Here is an 18798-nt window from a genome sequence, read left to right on the forward strand (position 1 = left end):
GGACATGTTTTAATAAGAACACAGTATAAATACAAACGTCTAAATCATTCACAGAAGCCAGAGCGTTTAAAAAAAAGATGCTGAGTTTGCAATCACAACTGAATCAGAAAGTGCAATAATTCACTGAAAAACTCAACTTAGTTGTCTTTTATTCACCCTCATGTCGTTACAAATGCACAAGTTGTTGTTTTTTTACATGGGACGCAACGGAGAATCTTTGCATCTTCATGCACGTCTTTTCGACAACGGTTCATAGTGACAAAAATGACAAAGAATCCATAAAAGCATCATAACAGTAATCCATATGATGCATTTTATAAAGTAAAATAAAATGCATTATCTGAATGCATCATAACAGCAGTCCATATGGTGCATGTGCTATATTTGTGAAGTCATTTGATGCTTCGTGTGAGAAACAGACTGCAATCAAGTCACTAATCATCTTCTCCGCCACTGAAGCTCTAAAATCTCATTTGCATTTATTGCACAATGTTTTTGGCTCTTTGTGGATTATCAGAGAATAAAACCTAGGTCTGTTTCTCAAAGAAAGTATCATATGGCTCAATACAAAGAGGCTTGATAGAAATATAGCACTTCTTATTTTGAAAGTCCTGCTCGGTATGAGCTGTTGTCGAGCAGAAAAGAGTGACAGGAGGGTGAATAAATCATGACAGAATTTACATTTTTGCATAAACTAGTTCTCAAACTCTCTATAAGAACACAAAGAAACAAAAGAGTCACATTCGAACAGCTATTTTGACCAGTTCCATCTTCTAAAGCATTCAAATGTGCAAAAAAAGTCAGTATTTTTGTCTCATTCTTAAATCAAGACACATTTACTGCAGATCTTATTTTCTGAAAAATGTATCAAAATGTAGTGAGTTAATGCATTAAGCTAGAAAGAAATATCTGCTAATGAGATTAGAAAAACCTTTTGAATGAAGTTGATTTTTCTCACCCCACTGGAAGATATTTGTTCATGTGTTAAAATCACTTCAGGTTGATGCATTTTTAACTTTATATCTCATGTAATTTTACTATCTTGATTTAAGAATGTCTTAATATTTAGATATTTGTATTGGAAATCAAGACAAAAATACAGAGGATGAAAATTATTCTTTAGCAGTGTGCTGCTGTTGTGTTTGAGTAATACAGAAAAGATTATTATTATTAACACAGATTTCTAAGCAATGGAAGGACTGAGAAGGTAATCTCCGTATCAGCTCCATCTAACCTAAAGTGATCCGGCGCGTCTCAGAGCAAAGCGTGTGGTGAAGGGATCCAATCCGTGGCTTTTACTCGTTCTCGAACTTGCTGTACGGATGATCGGAGTCTGGGATGAGACCTGGAACAAAAAGACGGCAGATATTAAATGTGCCACAATCAGAATTCATATCCACGTCTCGTTTTCTGTCAGCCGTACACTGCACTTTTTGTCTTGTTTTCAAGTATAAACGTCTAGAAGTTCTTGAATCAGGATGCATTTTCTTGACAAGTAAAATGACTTAAGATATTATGTCTTGTTTTCTGAAAAAAAAAAAAATCAAAATTTTGTTCGTTTTTGCTTAAAACAAGCAAAAATATCTGCCAATGGTGTAAGAAAAATGTGACGCTGGAGCATAGTCATAAGGGTTAATTTTTTGAAATTGAGATTTATGCACCAGCTGAAAGCTGAATAAATAATCTTTCCATTGATGTATGGTTTGTTAGGATAGGACAATATTTGAAAATCTGGAATCTGAGGGTGCAAAAAAAATCTAAATATTGAGAAAATCATCTTTAAAGTTGTTCAAATTAAGTTCTTAGCTATGCATATTACTAATCAAAAATTAAGTTTTGATATATTTACAGTAGGACATTTACAAAATATCTTCATGGAACATGATCTTTACTTAATATCCTAATGATTTTTGGCATAAAAGAAAAATGTATAATTTTGACCTATACAATGTATTTTTGGCTATTGCTTCAAATATACCCCAGCGACTTAACACTGCTTTTGTGCTCCAGGGTCACATATAATATTAATTCAAAGGCTAAACAAGATTATTTTTCTTGCCACATTGGCAGATATTTTTGCTTGTTTTAACAATATTTGGATTAACGTAATATCTTAAGTCATTTTACTTGTTAAGTACATGCATCTTGATTCAGATATTTATACTGGAGAACAAAACAAAAATACTTAGGAAAGAAAATCAGTTTTTGCAGCGAATATGAGAGAAGTTTCGGCCAGAAATCATTCTTAGCAGCCATGAAACTGCATTGAAATATTTTTATTTAAAAAATAAGACGACAGTTGACCTGCATTTAATCTAAATTGCATAACACAGTCACTTGCATCTGAAAACTTCAAGCAAGACACTATTAGTGTAACTAATAGATAGCAACATATTTATGTTGATTAATCACAGTACAACAAGACCATTTTTTTTAATGTTTTTAACCTGTATATTAGGCAAAATATCAGACAAATGATATATGAACAAACCCTTCTGTAAAAACTTGCTGCTGCTGAAATTCATTTTGAGAAAACGGCCTTTAAAGATATGAATTGCAACTGAAATCTACAGAGACATATTAATTAAATATCATAAAATAAACACTTATACGTGTATTTTGGGTGTTTTCTTTCCACTAAACCAAAAGAAGACATATTATGGATGCAAAATATCACTCCATAAATCAGAAAATACCGTCAACAATTAGAAAACAAACACATTTTCACATAAAATGTTATATAAATTTAGGCGAATTATACATCAACAATAGCCTTCAGAATATAGAGAGGAATAAAACTTAGTTCTGGTGTTTGTAAGAGGAAAAACTCTTTAAAGATAACAATTGGAATCTACAGACGCAAACAGATAAACACTTAAATGTGTATTTTAGATGTTTTCTATACACTAGTCTGAAAGAAGACCTGTTATGGAAGTAAAATAACACAAAACTGATTGCGTCTTGACAAAAAAGGTTAGCAGCTAATTGTCAGTTTCTAGTTTGGTGTTGGTTTTGAACCCTGTTGCTGTGACAGTTATCTCACACAGGATGTCCTTCAGAGGGCAGACGCTCGTGTGTGTGTGTGTGTGTGTGTGTGTGTGTGTGTGTGAGCAGCAGGTCAGAGACGCCCGGTCCCTGATGTACAGACTGCTGAGAGCAAGAGAAACACAACGGAGGCCTCTATCCATCATGCTGTCACACACACACACTTCACCACAGGACACACAAGCACACAGAGACAACAGAGCCAATAAGGACGCGGCCCAGAAACCATCAGTCATAACAGAACAACATCACCACACGCTCAGACAATGACTTTTATTTTGGACTCAATTAGTAAAGTTTACAAAAATGACTTAGTTTGCAGCAGGATGTGGAAACTATAGAAGTTTGTTTCCGCCACGGGATAGAAAAAAAAAAGTAAATGCGACTTTTTCTCACAATTCTGAATTTTGTTCTAACAATTTTAAGGAAAAAAGTCAGAATTGAAAGATATAAACTGAGAATTGCGAGATATAAACTTTTTTAATGACTTTTTTTCTCTGAATTCTGAGTTTACATCTCCAATTCAGTTTTTGTTTCCATGGAATTAAAAAAAAAAAAAAGTTTGTTTTTTTTTATATAATTTTGTGGCAATAAAGCACCCAATGCAATAAATATCTCATCTCTCATCTCAACTTCCTCCGCTTTTCTGAGGCCGGGTCACGGGGGCAGTAGTCTGAGCAGAGCCCCCCAGACTTCCCTCTCCCCGCAAACCTCCTCCAGCTCCTCTGGGGGAACCCCAAGGCGTTCCCAGGCCAGCTGGAATACATAGTCTCTCCAACGTGTCCTGGGTCTGCCCCGAGGACTCTTCCCAGTGGGACATGCCCAGAAAACCTCACCAGGGAGGCGTCCAGGAGGCATCCGAAACAGGTGCCCGAGCCACCTCAACTGGCTCCTCTCGATGCGGAGGAGCAGCGGCTCTACTCCGAGCTCCTCCCGAGTGACTGAACTCCTCACCCTATCCCTAAGGGTGCGCCCAGCCACTCCGCTGAGGAAACTCATTTCTGCCGCTTGTATCCGCGATCTCATTCTTTCGGTCATGATCCAGAGTTCATAACCATAGGTGAGGGTAGGAACGTAGATCGACTGGTAAATTGAGAGCTTCGCCTTGAGACTCAGCTACTTCTTCACCAAAACCGACCGGTACAATGACCGCATTACTGCGGACGCAGCACCAATCCGTCAGTCAACCTGCCGCTCCATTTTTCCCTCACTCGTAAACAAGACCCCGAGATACTTAAACTAGTAGGTTTGTATACTACTAGTATTGGAGGGGGCAATCCACCTTTTGCCCCAACCTGGAGGGGGCAATCCACCTTTTTCCGACTAAGAACCATGGCTTCGGATTTGGAGGTGCTGATTCTCATTTCTGCCGCTTCGCACTTGGCTGCAAACATCTCCAGTGCTGTAAGTCTTGATTTGATGAAGCCAACAGGACCACATCATCCGCAAAAAGCAGAGACGATATCTTGCAGCCACCAAAGCAGACACCCTCCACTCCCTGGCTGCGCCTAGAAATTCTGTCCATAAAAATATAATGCGAACCAAGCTCCTGCTCCGGTCATACAGGGAACGAACAGCCCGTAGCAACGAGCCCTGAACCCCATAATCCCGAAGTACCTCTCACAGGATGCCACGAGGGACACGGTCGAATGCCTTCTCCAGGTCCACAAAACACATATGGACTGGTTGGGCAAACTCCCATGAACCCTCCAACACCCTAGTGAGGGTATAGAGCTGGTCCAGTGTTCCACGGCCAGGGCGAAAACCGCATTGCTTCTCCTGAATCTGAGGTTCAACTATCAGTCGGATTCTTTTCTCCAGTACCCTGGCATAGACATTCCCAGGGAGGCTGAAGAGTGTGATCCCCCTATAGTTGGAACACACCCTCTGGTCCCCTTTCTTAAAAAGAGGGAGCACCACCCCGGTCTGGCAGTCCAGAGGCACCATTCCCGAACTCGCACATGCCGCAGAGGCGTTTTTTGACTACCTCAGCAACTTTAGCCAGGGTGTTGGACAAGCCCCCCCCCCGAGTCCCCAGCCTCAGCTTCCTTTACGGCAGGCGTGTTGGGGGTGAAGCCAACAGGACCACATCATCCGCAAAAAGCAGAGACGATATCTTGCAGCCACCAAAGCAGACACCCTCCACTCCCTGGCTGCGCCTAGAAATTCTGTCCATAAAAATATAATGCGAACCAAGCTCCTGCTCCGGTCATACAGGGAACGAACAGCCCGTAGCAACGAGCCCTGAACCCCATAATCCCGAAGTACCTCTCACAGGATGCCACGAGGGACACGGTCGAATGCCTTCTCCAGGTCCACAAAACACATATGGACTGGTTGGGCAAACTCCCATGAACCCTCCAACACCCTAGTGAGGGTATAGAGCTGGTCCAGTGTTCCACGGCCAGGGCGAAAACCGCATTGCTTCTCCTGAATCTGAGGTTCAACTATCAGTCGGATTCTTTTCTCCAGTACCCTGGCATAGACATTCCCAGGGAGGCTGAAGAGTGTGATCCCCCTATAGTTGGAACACACCCTCTGGTCCCCTTTCTTAAAAAGAGGGAGCACCACCCCGGTCTGGCAGTCCAGAGGCACCATTCCCGAACTCGCACATGCCGCAGAGGCGTTTTTTGACTACCTCAGCAACTTTAGCCAGGGTGTTGGACAAGCCCCCCCCCCGAGTCCCCAGCCTCAGCTTCCTTTACGGAAGGCGTGTTGGAGGGATTGAGGAGATCCTCAAAGTACTCTATCCACCGTCCGACGACATCCTCAAGTTGAAATCAGCAACGCACCACTTCGACTGTAAACAGTGTTGGCAGAACACTGCTTCCCCCTTCTGAGCCGCCAGACGGTTTGCCAGAATCTCTTTGAGGTCGACCGAAAGTCTTCCTCCATGGCCTCACCGAACTCCTCCCAGGCCCGAGTTTTTGCCACGGCGTTCTGCTTGGCCTGCCGGTACCCGTCATTTCAACATAGTCCATTCAGACTCAATGTCCCCAGTCTCCCTCGGGACCTGGTTGAAGCTCTGTCGGAGGTGGGAGTTGAAGACCTCCCTGACGGGGGCCTCTGCCAAACGTTCCCAACAGACCCACACTATGCATTTGGGCCTGCCAGGTCTGTCCAGCATTCTCCCCCACCATCGAAATCCAACTCACCTCCAGGTGGTGATCAGTTGACAGCTCAGCCCCTCTCTTTACCCAAATGTCCAAGACATATGGCCGAAGATCAGAAGAAACGACTACAAAGTTGATTACCGACCTCCGACCTAGGGTGTCCTGGTGCCACATGCACTGATGGACAACCTTATGCTTGAACATGGTGTTCGTTATGGACAAACCGTGACTACCACAGAAATCCAATAACAACTCACCACTCGGGTTCTGATCAGGGAGGCTGTTCCTCCCAATCACACCCCTCCAGGTGTCACTGTCGCTGCCCATGTGGGTGTTAAAGTCGTGTTTTCATTGCATGACTGCTCCTCATCCGCTCACGTTCAAGAGTGATCAAGTAACGCAGAATCACTGCTGACGAACAAATGCTGAACAGATCCATGCGACCCTCACATCCAGCTCTTACAGAAGATCCAGTTATGGATTTTATGAAGCAGTTTGTAGATGATTTATGTTTTTGGATTTTATTCATATTCGTATTCGCAGCAATTTATTTTTCTTTCTTTTTTTTTGTAAAATCAAAGGTTTCTTGCACCAAAATATCACAGTTTTTTTCATGACCATTTTTTCACCATGCTATAAAATATGATTTGGAAATTTGTGTCAAAAACAAAGATTATTATAGCACATTTAAAAGAAAATACTTCACTTTCACGTTAATTTCAATGTGTTACTTTCCATTTTTTACTTAGTGTGCTATTACTTCACTTCTTTTTTCTGAGTAAAAACTGTGAAAAAATAGAAAACTAATTTTGCATAAAGAAAAATATTTTAAATATTTTGTGTAATGTGATTCAAAATGTATGTATTTGTACTTTATTCAATGGAAAAAATATTTAAATAAGGAAAGGAAAGGACGTGATGTGTGGCCAAGTATGGTGTCCCATACTTGGAATTTGTGATCTGCATTTAACCCATCCAAGTGCACACACACAGCAGTGAGAAGTGAACAAACACGCACACACCGTCAACACACACCCGGGGGAATGTGGGCAGCCAATGCTGCGGAGCCCGGGGAGCAGTTGGGGGTTCGGTGCCTTGCTAAAGGGTCTCACCTCAGTCGTGGTATTGAGGGTGGAGAGAGCACTGGACATTCACTCCCCCCACCGACAATTCCTGCCCGACCTGAGACTCGAACCCGCGACCTTCAGGTTACAAGTCCAACTCTCTATCCATTTAGTTAAATAATATTTATTTTTTTATTGCATCCCCTCCTTGAACCGCCACCTTAGCGTGGTGGAGGGGTTTGAGTGCCTGAATGATCTCAGGAGCTATGTTGCCTGGGGCTATATGCCCCTAGTAGGGTCACTCATGGCAAACAGATCCTGGGTGACAGACGAGACAAAGTGTGGTTCAAAAGTCCCATATGATGACGATTAAATCAAGGCTTTCCAGCACGCCCCCCAGGGACTCTAAAAAGCCCAGGTACTCTGCACTGCCGTTAGGCGCATAAGCACAAACGACAGTGAGAGACTGTTCCCTGACCCGAAGGTGCAGGGAGACGACCCTTTCATAAACCGGGGTGGACTCCAACACATGGCAGCTGAACTGGGGGCTATTAACAAGCCCACACCAGCCCGCCGCCTCTCACCCCTGGGCAATGCCAGAATAGTGGAGAGTCCACCCTTTGTCAAGAAGTGTGGTTCCAGAACCCAAGCGTGGAAGTGAGCCCGACTATATCTAGACGGTATCTCTCAACCTCCTGTACCAGCTCAGGCTCCTTCCCGCCCGTGAGGTGACATTCCAAATCCCAAAAACCAGAGTTGGCCACCCTAGGTTTGGGTCGGCGGGCACTCGGCCCCGATTACTGCTCAAATCACAATGCACCGGCCCCCTACAGCCTCTCCGGCAGGTGGTGAGCCCACCGAAGAGCGGCTCCACGTCATGGTTTCGGCCAGGCCCCGTGGGCATAGATCTGGCCACCAGGCGCTCGCTTGCGAGTCCCCCGCCCCCCAGGCCTGGCTCCAGGGTGGGGCCCCAGTGACCCCATACCAGGCAGGGTGAACGAAAGCCTTGATTTAATCGTCATCACAACGGACTTTTGAACCACACTTTGTCTCGTCTGTCACCCAGGATCTGTTTGCCATGAGTGACCCTACTAGGGGCATATAGCCCCAGGCAACATAGCTCCTGAGATCATTCAGGCACTCAAACCCCTCCACCACGCTAAGGTGGTGGTTCAAGGAGGGGATGCAATAAGGGGATGCAATAAATAAGTAAATATTATTTAACCGTTAAAGAAGTATTTTTACATCAGTTATATTTCTTATACCGCCTGTTGCATACACATGGGGGCAGTCGTGACCTAATGGATAGAGAGTTGGACTTGTAACCCGAAGGTCGCCAGTTCGAGTCTCAGGTCGGGCAGGAATTGTCGGTGGCGGGAGTGAATGTCCAGTGCTCTCTCCACCCGCAATACCACGACTGAGGTGAGACCCTTGAGCAAGGCACCGAACCCCCAACTGCTCCCCGGGCTCCGCAGCATTGGCTGCCCACTGCTCTGGGTGTGTGTTCACAGTGTGTGCGTGATTGTTCACTACTCACTGCTGTGTGTGTGCACTTGGATGGGTTAAATGCAGATCACAAATTTCAAGTATGGGACGCCACACGTCCTTTCCTTATTTAAATATTTTTTCCATTGAATAAAGTACAAATAAATACATTTTGAATCACATTACACAAAATATTCAAAATATTTATGCAAAATTAGTTTTCTATTTTTTCACATTTTTTACTCTTTTTTTTATTTTTTACTGAAAAAATAAGTGTAGTAATAAAGGAGTAAAAAATGGAAAGTAACACATTGAAATGAACGTGAAACTGAAGTGTTTTCTTTTAAAATGTGCTATAAAAATCTTTGTTTTATACACAAATTTCCAAAATCATATTTTATAGCGTGGTGAAAAAATGGTCATGAATAAATTATGACCATGAAAAAAATTGTGATTATTTTGGTGCAAGAAACCTTTGATTTTACAAAAAAAAAAAAGAAAGAAAAATAAAGTGCTGAGAATATGAATATGAATAAAATCCAAAAACATAAATCTTCTACAAACTGCTTCATAAAATCCATGACTGGATCTTCTGTAAGAGCTGGATGTGAGGGTCGCATGGATCTGCTCAGCATTTGTTCATCAGCAGTGATTCTGTGTTACTTGATCACTCTTGAACGTGAGCGGATGAGGAGCAGTCGTGCAATGAAAACACGATGAAGCTCCAGTGGCCGGAGTGAGTGAGATGAGGAGAGTCTTGTCATCAGACAGAGGGATGAAGCTCTCGCAGAGGCTCACATCCTTTGATCTTCTCTTTACTTTCAACACCCTCTTCACCGGCGAGTGCGACCGGCTCACGAGAATGTCAAACAGACGCACTGCAGCCGCAGACACTCCCACGAATGCATCTGCAGGCTGTGTGCTAGCCAATAAGATAAAATAAAAATAAAATAAATAAAAATAAGAAATAAAAATTAAATAAAATAAAATAAAAAAACATATACATATAAATACAAATTAAATAAAAATAAATAAATAAAACAAAATACATAAAAATTAAATAAATAAAAAGTAATAAAATAAACAAGTAAATCAAATTCAATCCATTTCTATAATAAATAAAATATATTACATAACTTATAGAATATAAATAAATATGAAATAAAAATTTAATTTAGAAAAATAAATAGAGAAAATAAAAAATTAATAAAAATAATAAATAAAATACATACAAATAATTAATTAAGTAATAAAATCCAATCAAATTAAATAATAAAATAAAATAATAATAAAAAATTAAAATTAAATTAAATTAAAAAAACTACACATAAATACAAATAAAAAAAAACAAAAACAAAATAGATAATAAAAATAAAATAATACATAAAAAGTAATAAAATAAACAATTAAATCAAAATTAATCAATTTCTATAATAAATAAAATATATTACATAATTAATAAAATATAAAGAAATAAGCTATAAAAATTCAATTAAAAAAATAAACAGAAATAAAAAAAACAGAAAATAAAAAATACAAAAATAATAAATAAAATACATAAAAATAATTAAATAAAATCCAATCAAATTAAATAATAAAATAAAATAATAAACAATGGTAGTGTCTAAACAAAAAAGAAAGTTAGCAGCTAATTGGCCAAAGTCAATTAAATATAATAGAACAGAAATTTGTTTCCAAGTAGTTTTAAATTACTTCCAAATAAATGCAGCAGTGTGTTGGAAGACGAATGCTCTCTTCAGGTCATTTTCATTGCTCTTCTGTGGCACGAACCCACACTTCCTTCAGCTTGTCTCAAGGTCGTGTGGTTTTCCGCGGGTTTTTGCACAGCAGCTGCGAGGGTTCGTCCTCCTGGCCTCCGCCACGGCTCCAGTGACCCGCTCTGGCTTTCTCTGGCTTTCTCTCGCGCGCCGCAGGAGCTGCGATCACAGGCGCCAAGTGCATTTACATTCCACCTCATTCCTCCGGGGCTTTGCCAGCACATAAATTACAGCTCCTCTCAGCTCTCCACCAGCGCTAATTAGCACAGAGTTAATCAAGCATGAGTCAAGCAGCCCGTCTGACGCTTTTCCACCTATTAGAGCTGGAGGACGCACGCGCTTTATTAGGAAAAGCGCAGCCAAAAAGAAGAAATTCTGAAGAAATGCATTTCTCTCCTCAAATCCTTGTGCTTTTTTTTTTTTTTTGCATCTGCGCTTTAAAATGTTATTTTCTTAAAACCAGATAACTGTTTAGTATTTTCTGAATTTAGTAATTAAGAAAAGGACTGAAATTTTAGTAAATGCAATCTGATGAAATATGCATGTGGCGTTTTCTGCGTTGCACAGATAATTGATCTTTAATAATGAGCTGAAGGACAGGTTGGTGTCTGTGTGCATCTGGTAAAGGCTAAGCAAGGTCTTAATTCATAAGTAATTAGTAAAATAATACAATAGGTACTAATTACTATTGTTGAAAGCATAATTATTTTACTCATTACTTGTGAATTAAGACCTTGCTTAGCCTTTACCAGATGGACACAGTTTTTGTTTTCTGTTTGAAATAAGATTATTTTGCTTGTTCTAAGCAAAAACTCACTTAATTTTGACTTGTTTTTTCTGCAACTGTTAGCGTTAGTATTTATGGAAGCTTCTATCAGTCATGGAATAAAAATATAAAACAGGTAACCGCGACTTATCTCAATTCTCTCAATTGCAAGTTTCATATCTTGCATTTCCAACTTACTCAATTCTAAGTTTACATCTCACAATTCTGACTTTTTTCGAGTTTTGCGTTCACAACTCGCAATTCTCACTTTTTCGTACAGTTTTGTGCAATTCTGACTTTTTTCTTAGTTTTGTATCTAGCAATTCAGATTTTTTCCGTTCAGTTTTGCATTTCCATCTCGCAATTCTGACCTTTTTCTTAGTTTTGCATTTACATCTCGCAATCAAAACACTGGGGGAAAAAATCTGAATGGAGTCGTAATTACCTTTTTCATATTATATTCTGTGGTTGAAACAAGCTTCCATAAGCATTTCTACACATACAACTCATTTGTAATCTCCACTCGTCCTCTGCCGAGGAGCCACATCAGTATTGATCGGGCAGTGTTGGGACGCGCACGAGTCGATCAGAAAGCTGAGTGCTCCTGTATCGGACTGCGTTTGAAGAACACGTTATCTGCTGAATACAGCATTACTGAGCCCAACACAATGAACCAGATCAATAAAGACCTGCGTTACAACAACTCCACATGATGTCCTGTAATCAGCCAAAACGTAACAACTGAAGATGTATTAGCTAATAAGATGTGGATGCAGAATTGAGCACTTTGTAGTTGCACCAGTCTAAATCCCGACCATAATTATTGGTGCAATTATCTCCAGCTAATTCCTCAACAGGAAATACATCAGTGAGTGAACAAACATGGTACACAACGTCTGCTGACCATATATAAACACTACAAAACATTCAAAAGTTCGAGGTCAGATTTTTCTTTTTCTTTTTTTGAAAGAAATTAATATTTAATTCATCAGTGACGCATTACATTAATGCCAGTAAAGGCATTTATAATGTTACAAAAGATATATATTTCAAATAAATGCTGTTCTTTTGAACTTGCTATTCAACTGTGAATCTTGAAAAATAAAATGTATCACTTTTTCCACAAAAATATTGTGCAGCACAACTGTTTTCAACGTTGATAATAATCAGAAATGTTTCTTGAGCAGCAAATCAGCATATTAGAATGATTTCTGAAGATCATGTGACACTGAAGACTGGAGTTATGATGCTGAAAATACAGCTTTGATCACAGAAATAAATTACAGCTTAACAGATATTCACACAGAAAACAGTTATTTTAAATTATAATAACATTTCACAATTTTTATTGTATTTTTGATCAAATAAATGCAGAGTAGAAGATAATTTTTTCACAAACATTAAAAAATTCTACGGACCCCAAACTTTTGAACGGCATTGTATGAATTACATTGTAAAACAACATTTTATTTCTACAATTGTATATACGTTTTAAGACAAGAACGGGTATTGTTTTGGTTTTAGGACAACTTTGATGAAAGGTTTTGATCTACTTCACTTCATACATACTACATAAAAACTGGACTCTTTAAGAGCTGTTTGTGTGTAAAATAGCAGAGCCCGACCGATATGGGTTTTTCGGGGCCGATACCAATATTAGGGAGTAAAAAAAGGCCGATATCGATATATTGGCCGGTATTCTTTGACAGACAGACAGACAGAGAGACAGAGAGACAGACAGACATAGATAGATACATAGATAGATAGATAGATAGGGTTGGGTATCGTTTGAATTTTATCGATTCCGATTCCAATGTGATTAAAAAAAGTATATCAAACATTTATCCTGTGTCTGTTTTTGCAAACCATTTAATTTCTGCTGAATACCATGAAAAAAATCAACAGGCTACATAAAAACTGGACTCTTTAAGAGCTGTTTGTGTGTAAAATAGCAGAGCCCGACCGATATGGGTTTTTCGGGGCCGATACCAATATTAGGGAGTAAAAAAAGGCCGATATTATATGTTCTGTAAAAAAATGTTCATATCGGCGGCATATTCGCCAACACCGATATATCGGCGACAGGCTCATATCGGCAAAACTATATATCGGTCGGGCTCTACAAAATAGAACTGCATGATTCTGGATAAATTGAGTTTTATTTTATTTTTTCAATGGAAGTTGTGGTTCTCTCACGATTCTGAAGAAAAAACATTAGACAACTAAACAAAATCGCATGTAATTTATGAATGAATGATTCAATGACTCACTCAAGATGTACTTGTTTCATTACTGGATGAATCAGCGTTCTTGAAAAAAATCTTTTGTATGATTCAAAGACAAATACATTTTAACAGCCCCTTTTCGCCACCTACTGGCGTAACAATGTAATCGATAAATCTTTTTTTGAACTGTCCAATTACTTTCAAAAGGTGATTTACTCTATTTTAATCGCTACCGTACACATCACAGTTTATATCTGAACTATAAACATTTGTCCCAGTACTTCTGTGATTTGAATGTTTGTAACTTGAATGTTTGGCTGAAAAGACTGTGAAGCGGTTTCATTCATGACAGATGACAGCTGCTCTCTTTAGGTCAACGGCAGACCGCTAGGTCAAATCAAATCAAATCAAATAACTTTTATTGTCAGGTCCTCACAGATGAAGAAAAACCAAATCGCACACAGGATTAGACAGGTGTAATCGAAATTTTAATTTTACAAGAAGTATCCGATTCTGGAATTGAAATCGATTTTCGATTCCCAACCCTATATATAGATGCATTTGTATAACCTAAAATGTGAAATTTGTTTACCAGGTTTTAGTCACTATATCATTTCCATAATTTTATTTATGCCATTTGACATTTTCATGGCTCTACTGTTTTTGTAAAATGCAGAAAATAGTCATAATGAGTAGCTGTGAGCGAACTCTTGTGAATATTAACGACAGAAGTGTAGGATTGACGTTACTCACCGTACTTCTTGCGGATTTCATCATGTTTCACCTTCCTCTCCTCCCTCCTGCAACAAACAGTAACCAGAGATGAGTGACGGCTTTTCACAGACTATGCAGATTTTTGAAACAAAATACAACATTTCTGTGTCATTTGCATCATTTGAGCTGTATTTTTTGCAGAGACTTGGAAGAAACTAGTTACATTAGACTGATGTCAACATGGACAGGTTAGGCCACCATTACAAAATAATACAATAATTGATTGATTGTTCATAATTATAGTTTATATTTTGTTTATGACATTTGTGGCGAAAAACAAGTGAAAAATATAAAAGTAAAAAAAAAAATTAATAAAACATAAAACAACAAATAAAAAAGAAAATAAATAACTTAATACTATGTGTTTTGTCCTGTTAAGAGCATGAAAATCAAGAGACATGAAATGACTTTTTTTTTTATTTTATTTTTTTTATAAGAGTTTTGCATTTACATCTCACAATTATGATTTTGTTCTTAAGCCCCGTTCACACCAAGAAAACTATATAGATAACTATATAGATAACGATATTAGCGTCCACACCAGCGTACGATATCGTCTGTTTATTCTCAGCGCATGCTCGTCTGCTGCTTTAAATTCTCCAGCTCGTTACAGCAGGATGGATTCTGATTGGCTGTCAATGTTTGTATCGTTCATCTGCTGGGAAAAAAATCGTTTTGAAAATAATTCCAATGATATCGTTTCTCTGTGCCTTTATCATTATAGCTGTGGTGTGGACTCTGCTATTCTTTAATATTGAGAATGATTTTTAGAACTATATTGTTATCTTTATAGTTATCGTCCTTGGTGTGATGGGCCTTGAGAATTCTGTATTTACATCTCACAATTCTGATACAATTCTGACTTTTTTAAAGAATTTTGTGTTTAAATCTCACAATTATGATTGTGTTCTTAGATTTTTGCGTTTACATCTCGCAATTCTGACTTTTTTAAAGAGTTTTGCATTTACATCTCGCAATTATGATTGTGTTCTTAGATTTTTACGTTTACATCTCACAATTCTTTTTTCTTTGATTTTTGCGTTTACATCTCGCAATTTTGACTTTTTTTTTAAGAATTTTGCGTTTACATCTCACAATTATGATTGTGTTCTTAGATTTTTACGTTTACATCTCACAATTCTTACTTTTTTAAAGAATTTAGTGTTTAAATCTCGCAATTATGATTTTGTTCTTAGAATTTTGAGTTTAAATCTCGCAATTTTGATTGTGTTCTTAGATTTTTACGTTTACATCTCACAATTCATACTTTTTAAAGAATTTTGCGTTTAAATCTCGCAATTCTGACTTTTTTTAAAGAATTTAGTGTTTAAATCTCACAGTTATGATTGTGTTCTTAGATTTTTACGTTTACATCTCACAATTCATACTGTTTTAAGAATTTTGCATTTAAATCTCGCAATTATGATTTTGTTCTTAGAATTTTGAGTTTAAATCTCGCAATTCTGACTTTTTAAGAATTTTGTGTTTAAATCTCACAATTATGATTTTGCTCAGAATTTTGAGTTTAAATCTCACAATTCTGACTTTTTAAGAATTTAGTGTTTAAATCTCGCAATTATGATTTTGTTCTTAGAATTTTGCGTTTAAATCTCGCAATTCTGACTTTTTTTAAGAATTTAGTGTTTAAATCTCGCAATTCTGACTTTTAAGAATTTAGTGTTTAAATCTCGCAATTATGATTTTGCTCTTAGAATTTTGAGTTTAAATCTCACAATTCTGACTTTTTAAGAATTTTGTGTTTAAATCTCGCAATTATGATTTTGTTCTTAGAATTTTGCGTTTAAATCTCGCAATTCTGACTTTTTAAGAATTTTGTGTTTAAATCTCACAATTATGATTGTGTTCTTATAATTTTGCGTTTACATCTCGCAATTCTGACTTTTTTCTTATAGTTATGCATTTACATCCCGCAATTCAAACAATTCTTACCTTTTTCCTAAAATTTAGTATTTATATCTTGCAATTCTGACTTTTTTCTTAAAATTTTGCGTTTACATCTTGCAATTGTGACTTTTATCTTAAAGTTTTGCTTTTTAAATTTCACAATTCTGAATTTTTTCTCTGAATTCCACTGTATTTTGCCCAATATAAATCCTGAGGCCTGTAAAACTAGTACAAGAAGAGCAAATCAAACTCATAATCTGGATTCAATTTCCGTAACCAAAACTGTTGAACTGAAAACCGGCAGAGTCCTGAAGAGCAGCAGTAAATGATTCACAGTGAGTTCATGTCTTTGTTTAAGGCCGTCCATTCCTTCACAGACTCGTCATAAATACAAGCAGCAGTGTTTTATGGGTGTGTGACATACGAGCGGCGCTGAACGACACCAATCACTCGCCGTGCATCATTCATCCTCTCTACAGCACACAACGAAGATGGGCCGAGCCTCCAGACGAATTGCGGCCGCTTCATACCAAATAAATCAGCCGGAGCTTTATGAGCAGCTGATCTGAGAACAATCACTGGAGCTGTTAGCCATCTGTTGCTGCTTCCACAATCCTGAACAAAGCAGCACAACAATGACTCCACCGGCTAGTGTTTTACACGTGTATCTGTTACAGATCAGATTTCTGCATTCAACTGGAACGCTAAACGCTTAGATTAACAACGAATAACACTAAAAACACTACTGAGGGTCTTTATTAAAAGGCAAAAGTTACGCTACCATTCACAAGTTTGGGGTCAGCAAGAACATTAAATGTTTTTAAAATAAACCTCTTCTGCTCACCAAGGCTGCTTTTATTTAATCAAAAATACAGTAAATATTGTGAAATATTATTACAATTTAAAACAGCTGTTTTCTGTGTGAATATCTGTTAAACTGTAATTTATTTCTGTGATCAAAGCTGTATTTTCAGCATCATTCCTCCAGTCTTCAGTGTCACATGATCTTCAGAAATCATTCTAATATGCTGAGAAACATTTCTGATTATTAACAATGTTGAAAACATTGTGGAAACTGCGATACATTTTATTTTTCAGAATTCACAGATGAATAGAAAGTTCAAAAGAACAGCATTTATTAGAAATAGAAATCTTATTATAAATGTCTATAAATGTCACTTTTGATTAATTTAATAAATCCTTGAGGAATACAAATATTTTTTTATTAAATTTTACCGACCCCAAACTTTTGAATGGTGTATATTTAAATCACACTCAAAGGTACAATTCAAATAATCAACATGAAACACCAATCACAACACATTTTACTTATACAATATGACATTTCTGAGTGCAAAGAATATTAAAAGAGAAATATTATGTGTTTTTAATATTAATAATATTAACTGATGCAACTTCTGATTGTAAACGATAGATGTATTAGATAATGTTTGATTTAAAATTAAACTAAGTTTAATAAATGTTTTAAAACTATTTATCATTGTTAGCTCATGTTCACTTTAACTAAACTTAAAATAAAACCCGAAAAGATATAAAAAACACCAATTCAAAATATACTACATAGACACAATAAAGATGGCAAAAACACACAAAAATGACTAAAACAAATTAATAATATTAACAGATATTTTACTTTTGATTTTAATAATGTATTAGTAAATTAACTAAGATTAATAAATGTTATAATTAGTGTTGCAAAGGGGTGGAAAATTTCCGGTAAATCTCTGGAAACTTTCCAAAAATCCCTGGAATATTCCAAAAAATCCTGGAAAGTTTCCAAAATTTACTGGAAATTTTCCAAATTTTTGCAACCCTAGTTATAATAAATTATATTTAAGTATTAGTTCACGTTAACTAATGTTTACCTTACTGTAAAGTGTTACGAAACTATCATAGAACTAACTCCTGCTAATCAATCCTGTTTCTGTGTCAATCTTTCAATTCTTAAACAAAAAACATATCCATTTACTACATATTGTCTCCATATATTTTCAAGGACACCAGAAAGGGACGTGGCGCAACGACTCCCAGAATGCACTGTGCTGCTGTGTTAGCAGTAATTATTCAACATGATACGCACTAAAGAAACACATCAGGCTGTTCTCTGTTGTGACAGACGAAAATACTGAACAAAAACATATTCGTTCATCAGATGCATCGCACACAATCCACCGAGACCCTGCAGAGATATCTGATCTTGGTTAATCTGAGCTCTCGAGTTTAAAGGAGATTCCTGCTTCCCCTCGAGTGTGTGACACAGAAGTGACCTTGCTAGTCTTATTTACACACAACACACGTAATCAACAAAGCTCTGAGACACACACACACACACACACACACACACACACACACACACACTCATTACGTGACCGAATCCACTTCAGATCAACAGGTGCTTGAAATAAACCTTCAACTGTGACACGACGGGATTGAATGCGGCCAAACCTCACTGTGAAAAACTGGCAGCATGCATTTTGCAGTATTTGCAGTATTAAAGGAATAGTTCACCCAAAAATTAATATTTGCTGTAAATGTGCCCACCCTCAGTTCATCCGAGATCAGGATGAGTTTGTTTCTTCATCAGGTTTGGAGAAATGTAGCATTGCATCAGTGTCTCAGCAG

At 37.7% G+C, this 18798-nt stretch overlaps 1 protein-coding gene across 1 annotated transcript in view; it reads right to left on the reverse strand.

The window, feature by feature from the left end:
• Positions 1-376: 376 nt before the first annotated feature.
• Positions 377-18798, reverse strand: part of LOC107673342 (pituitary tumor-transforming gene 1 protein-interacting protein) — a 28342-nt gene continuing 9920 nt past the window's right edge. The window contains exons 6-7 of the mRNA XM_016466889.1: positions 14230-14276; positions 377-1345 (exon numbers count right to left, since the gene is read on the reverse strand). Coding sequence (XP_016322375.1) covers positions 1296-1345; positions 14230-14276 — 97 coding nt within the window. The 3' untranslated portion in view covers positions 377-1295. The remainder of the gene's footprint in view (positions 1346-14229; positions 14277-18798) is intronic.

Source organism: Sinocyclocheilus anshuiensis, unplaced genomic scaffold (assembly GCF_001515605.1).
Source record: "Sinocyclocheilus anshuiensis isolate Anshui unplaced genomic scaffold, SAMN03320099.WGS_v1.1 scaffold480, whole genome shotgun sequence".
NCBI classification, from domain to species: Eukaryota; Metazoa; Chordata; class Actinopteri; order Cypriniformes; family Cyprinidae; genus Sinocyclocheilus; species Sinocyclocheilus anshuiensis.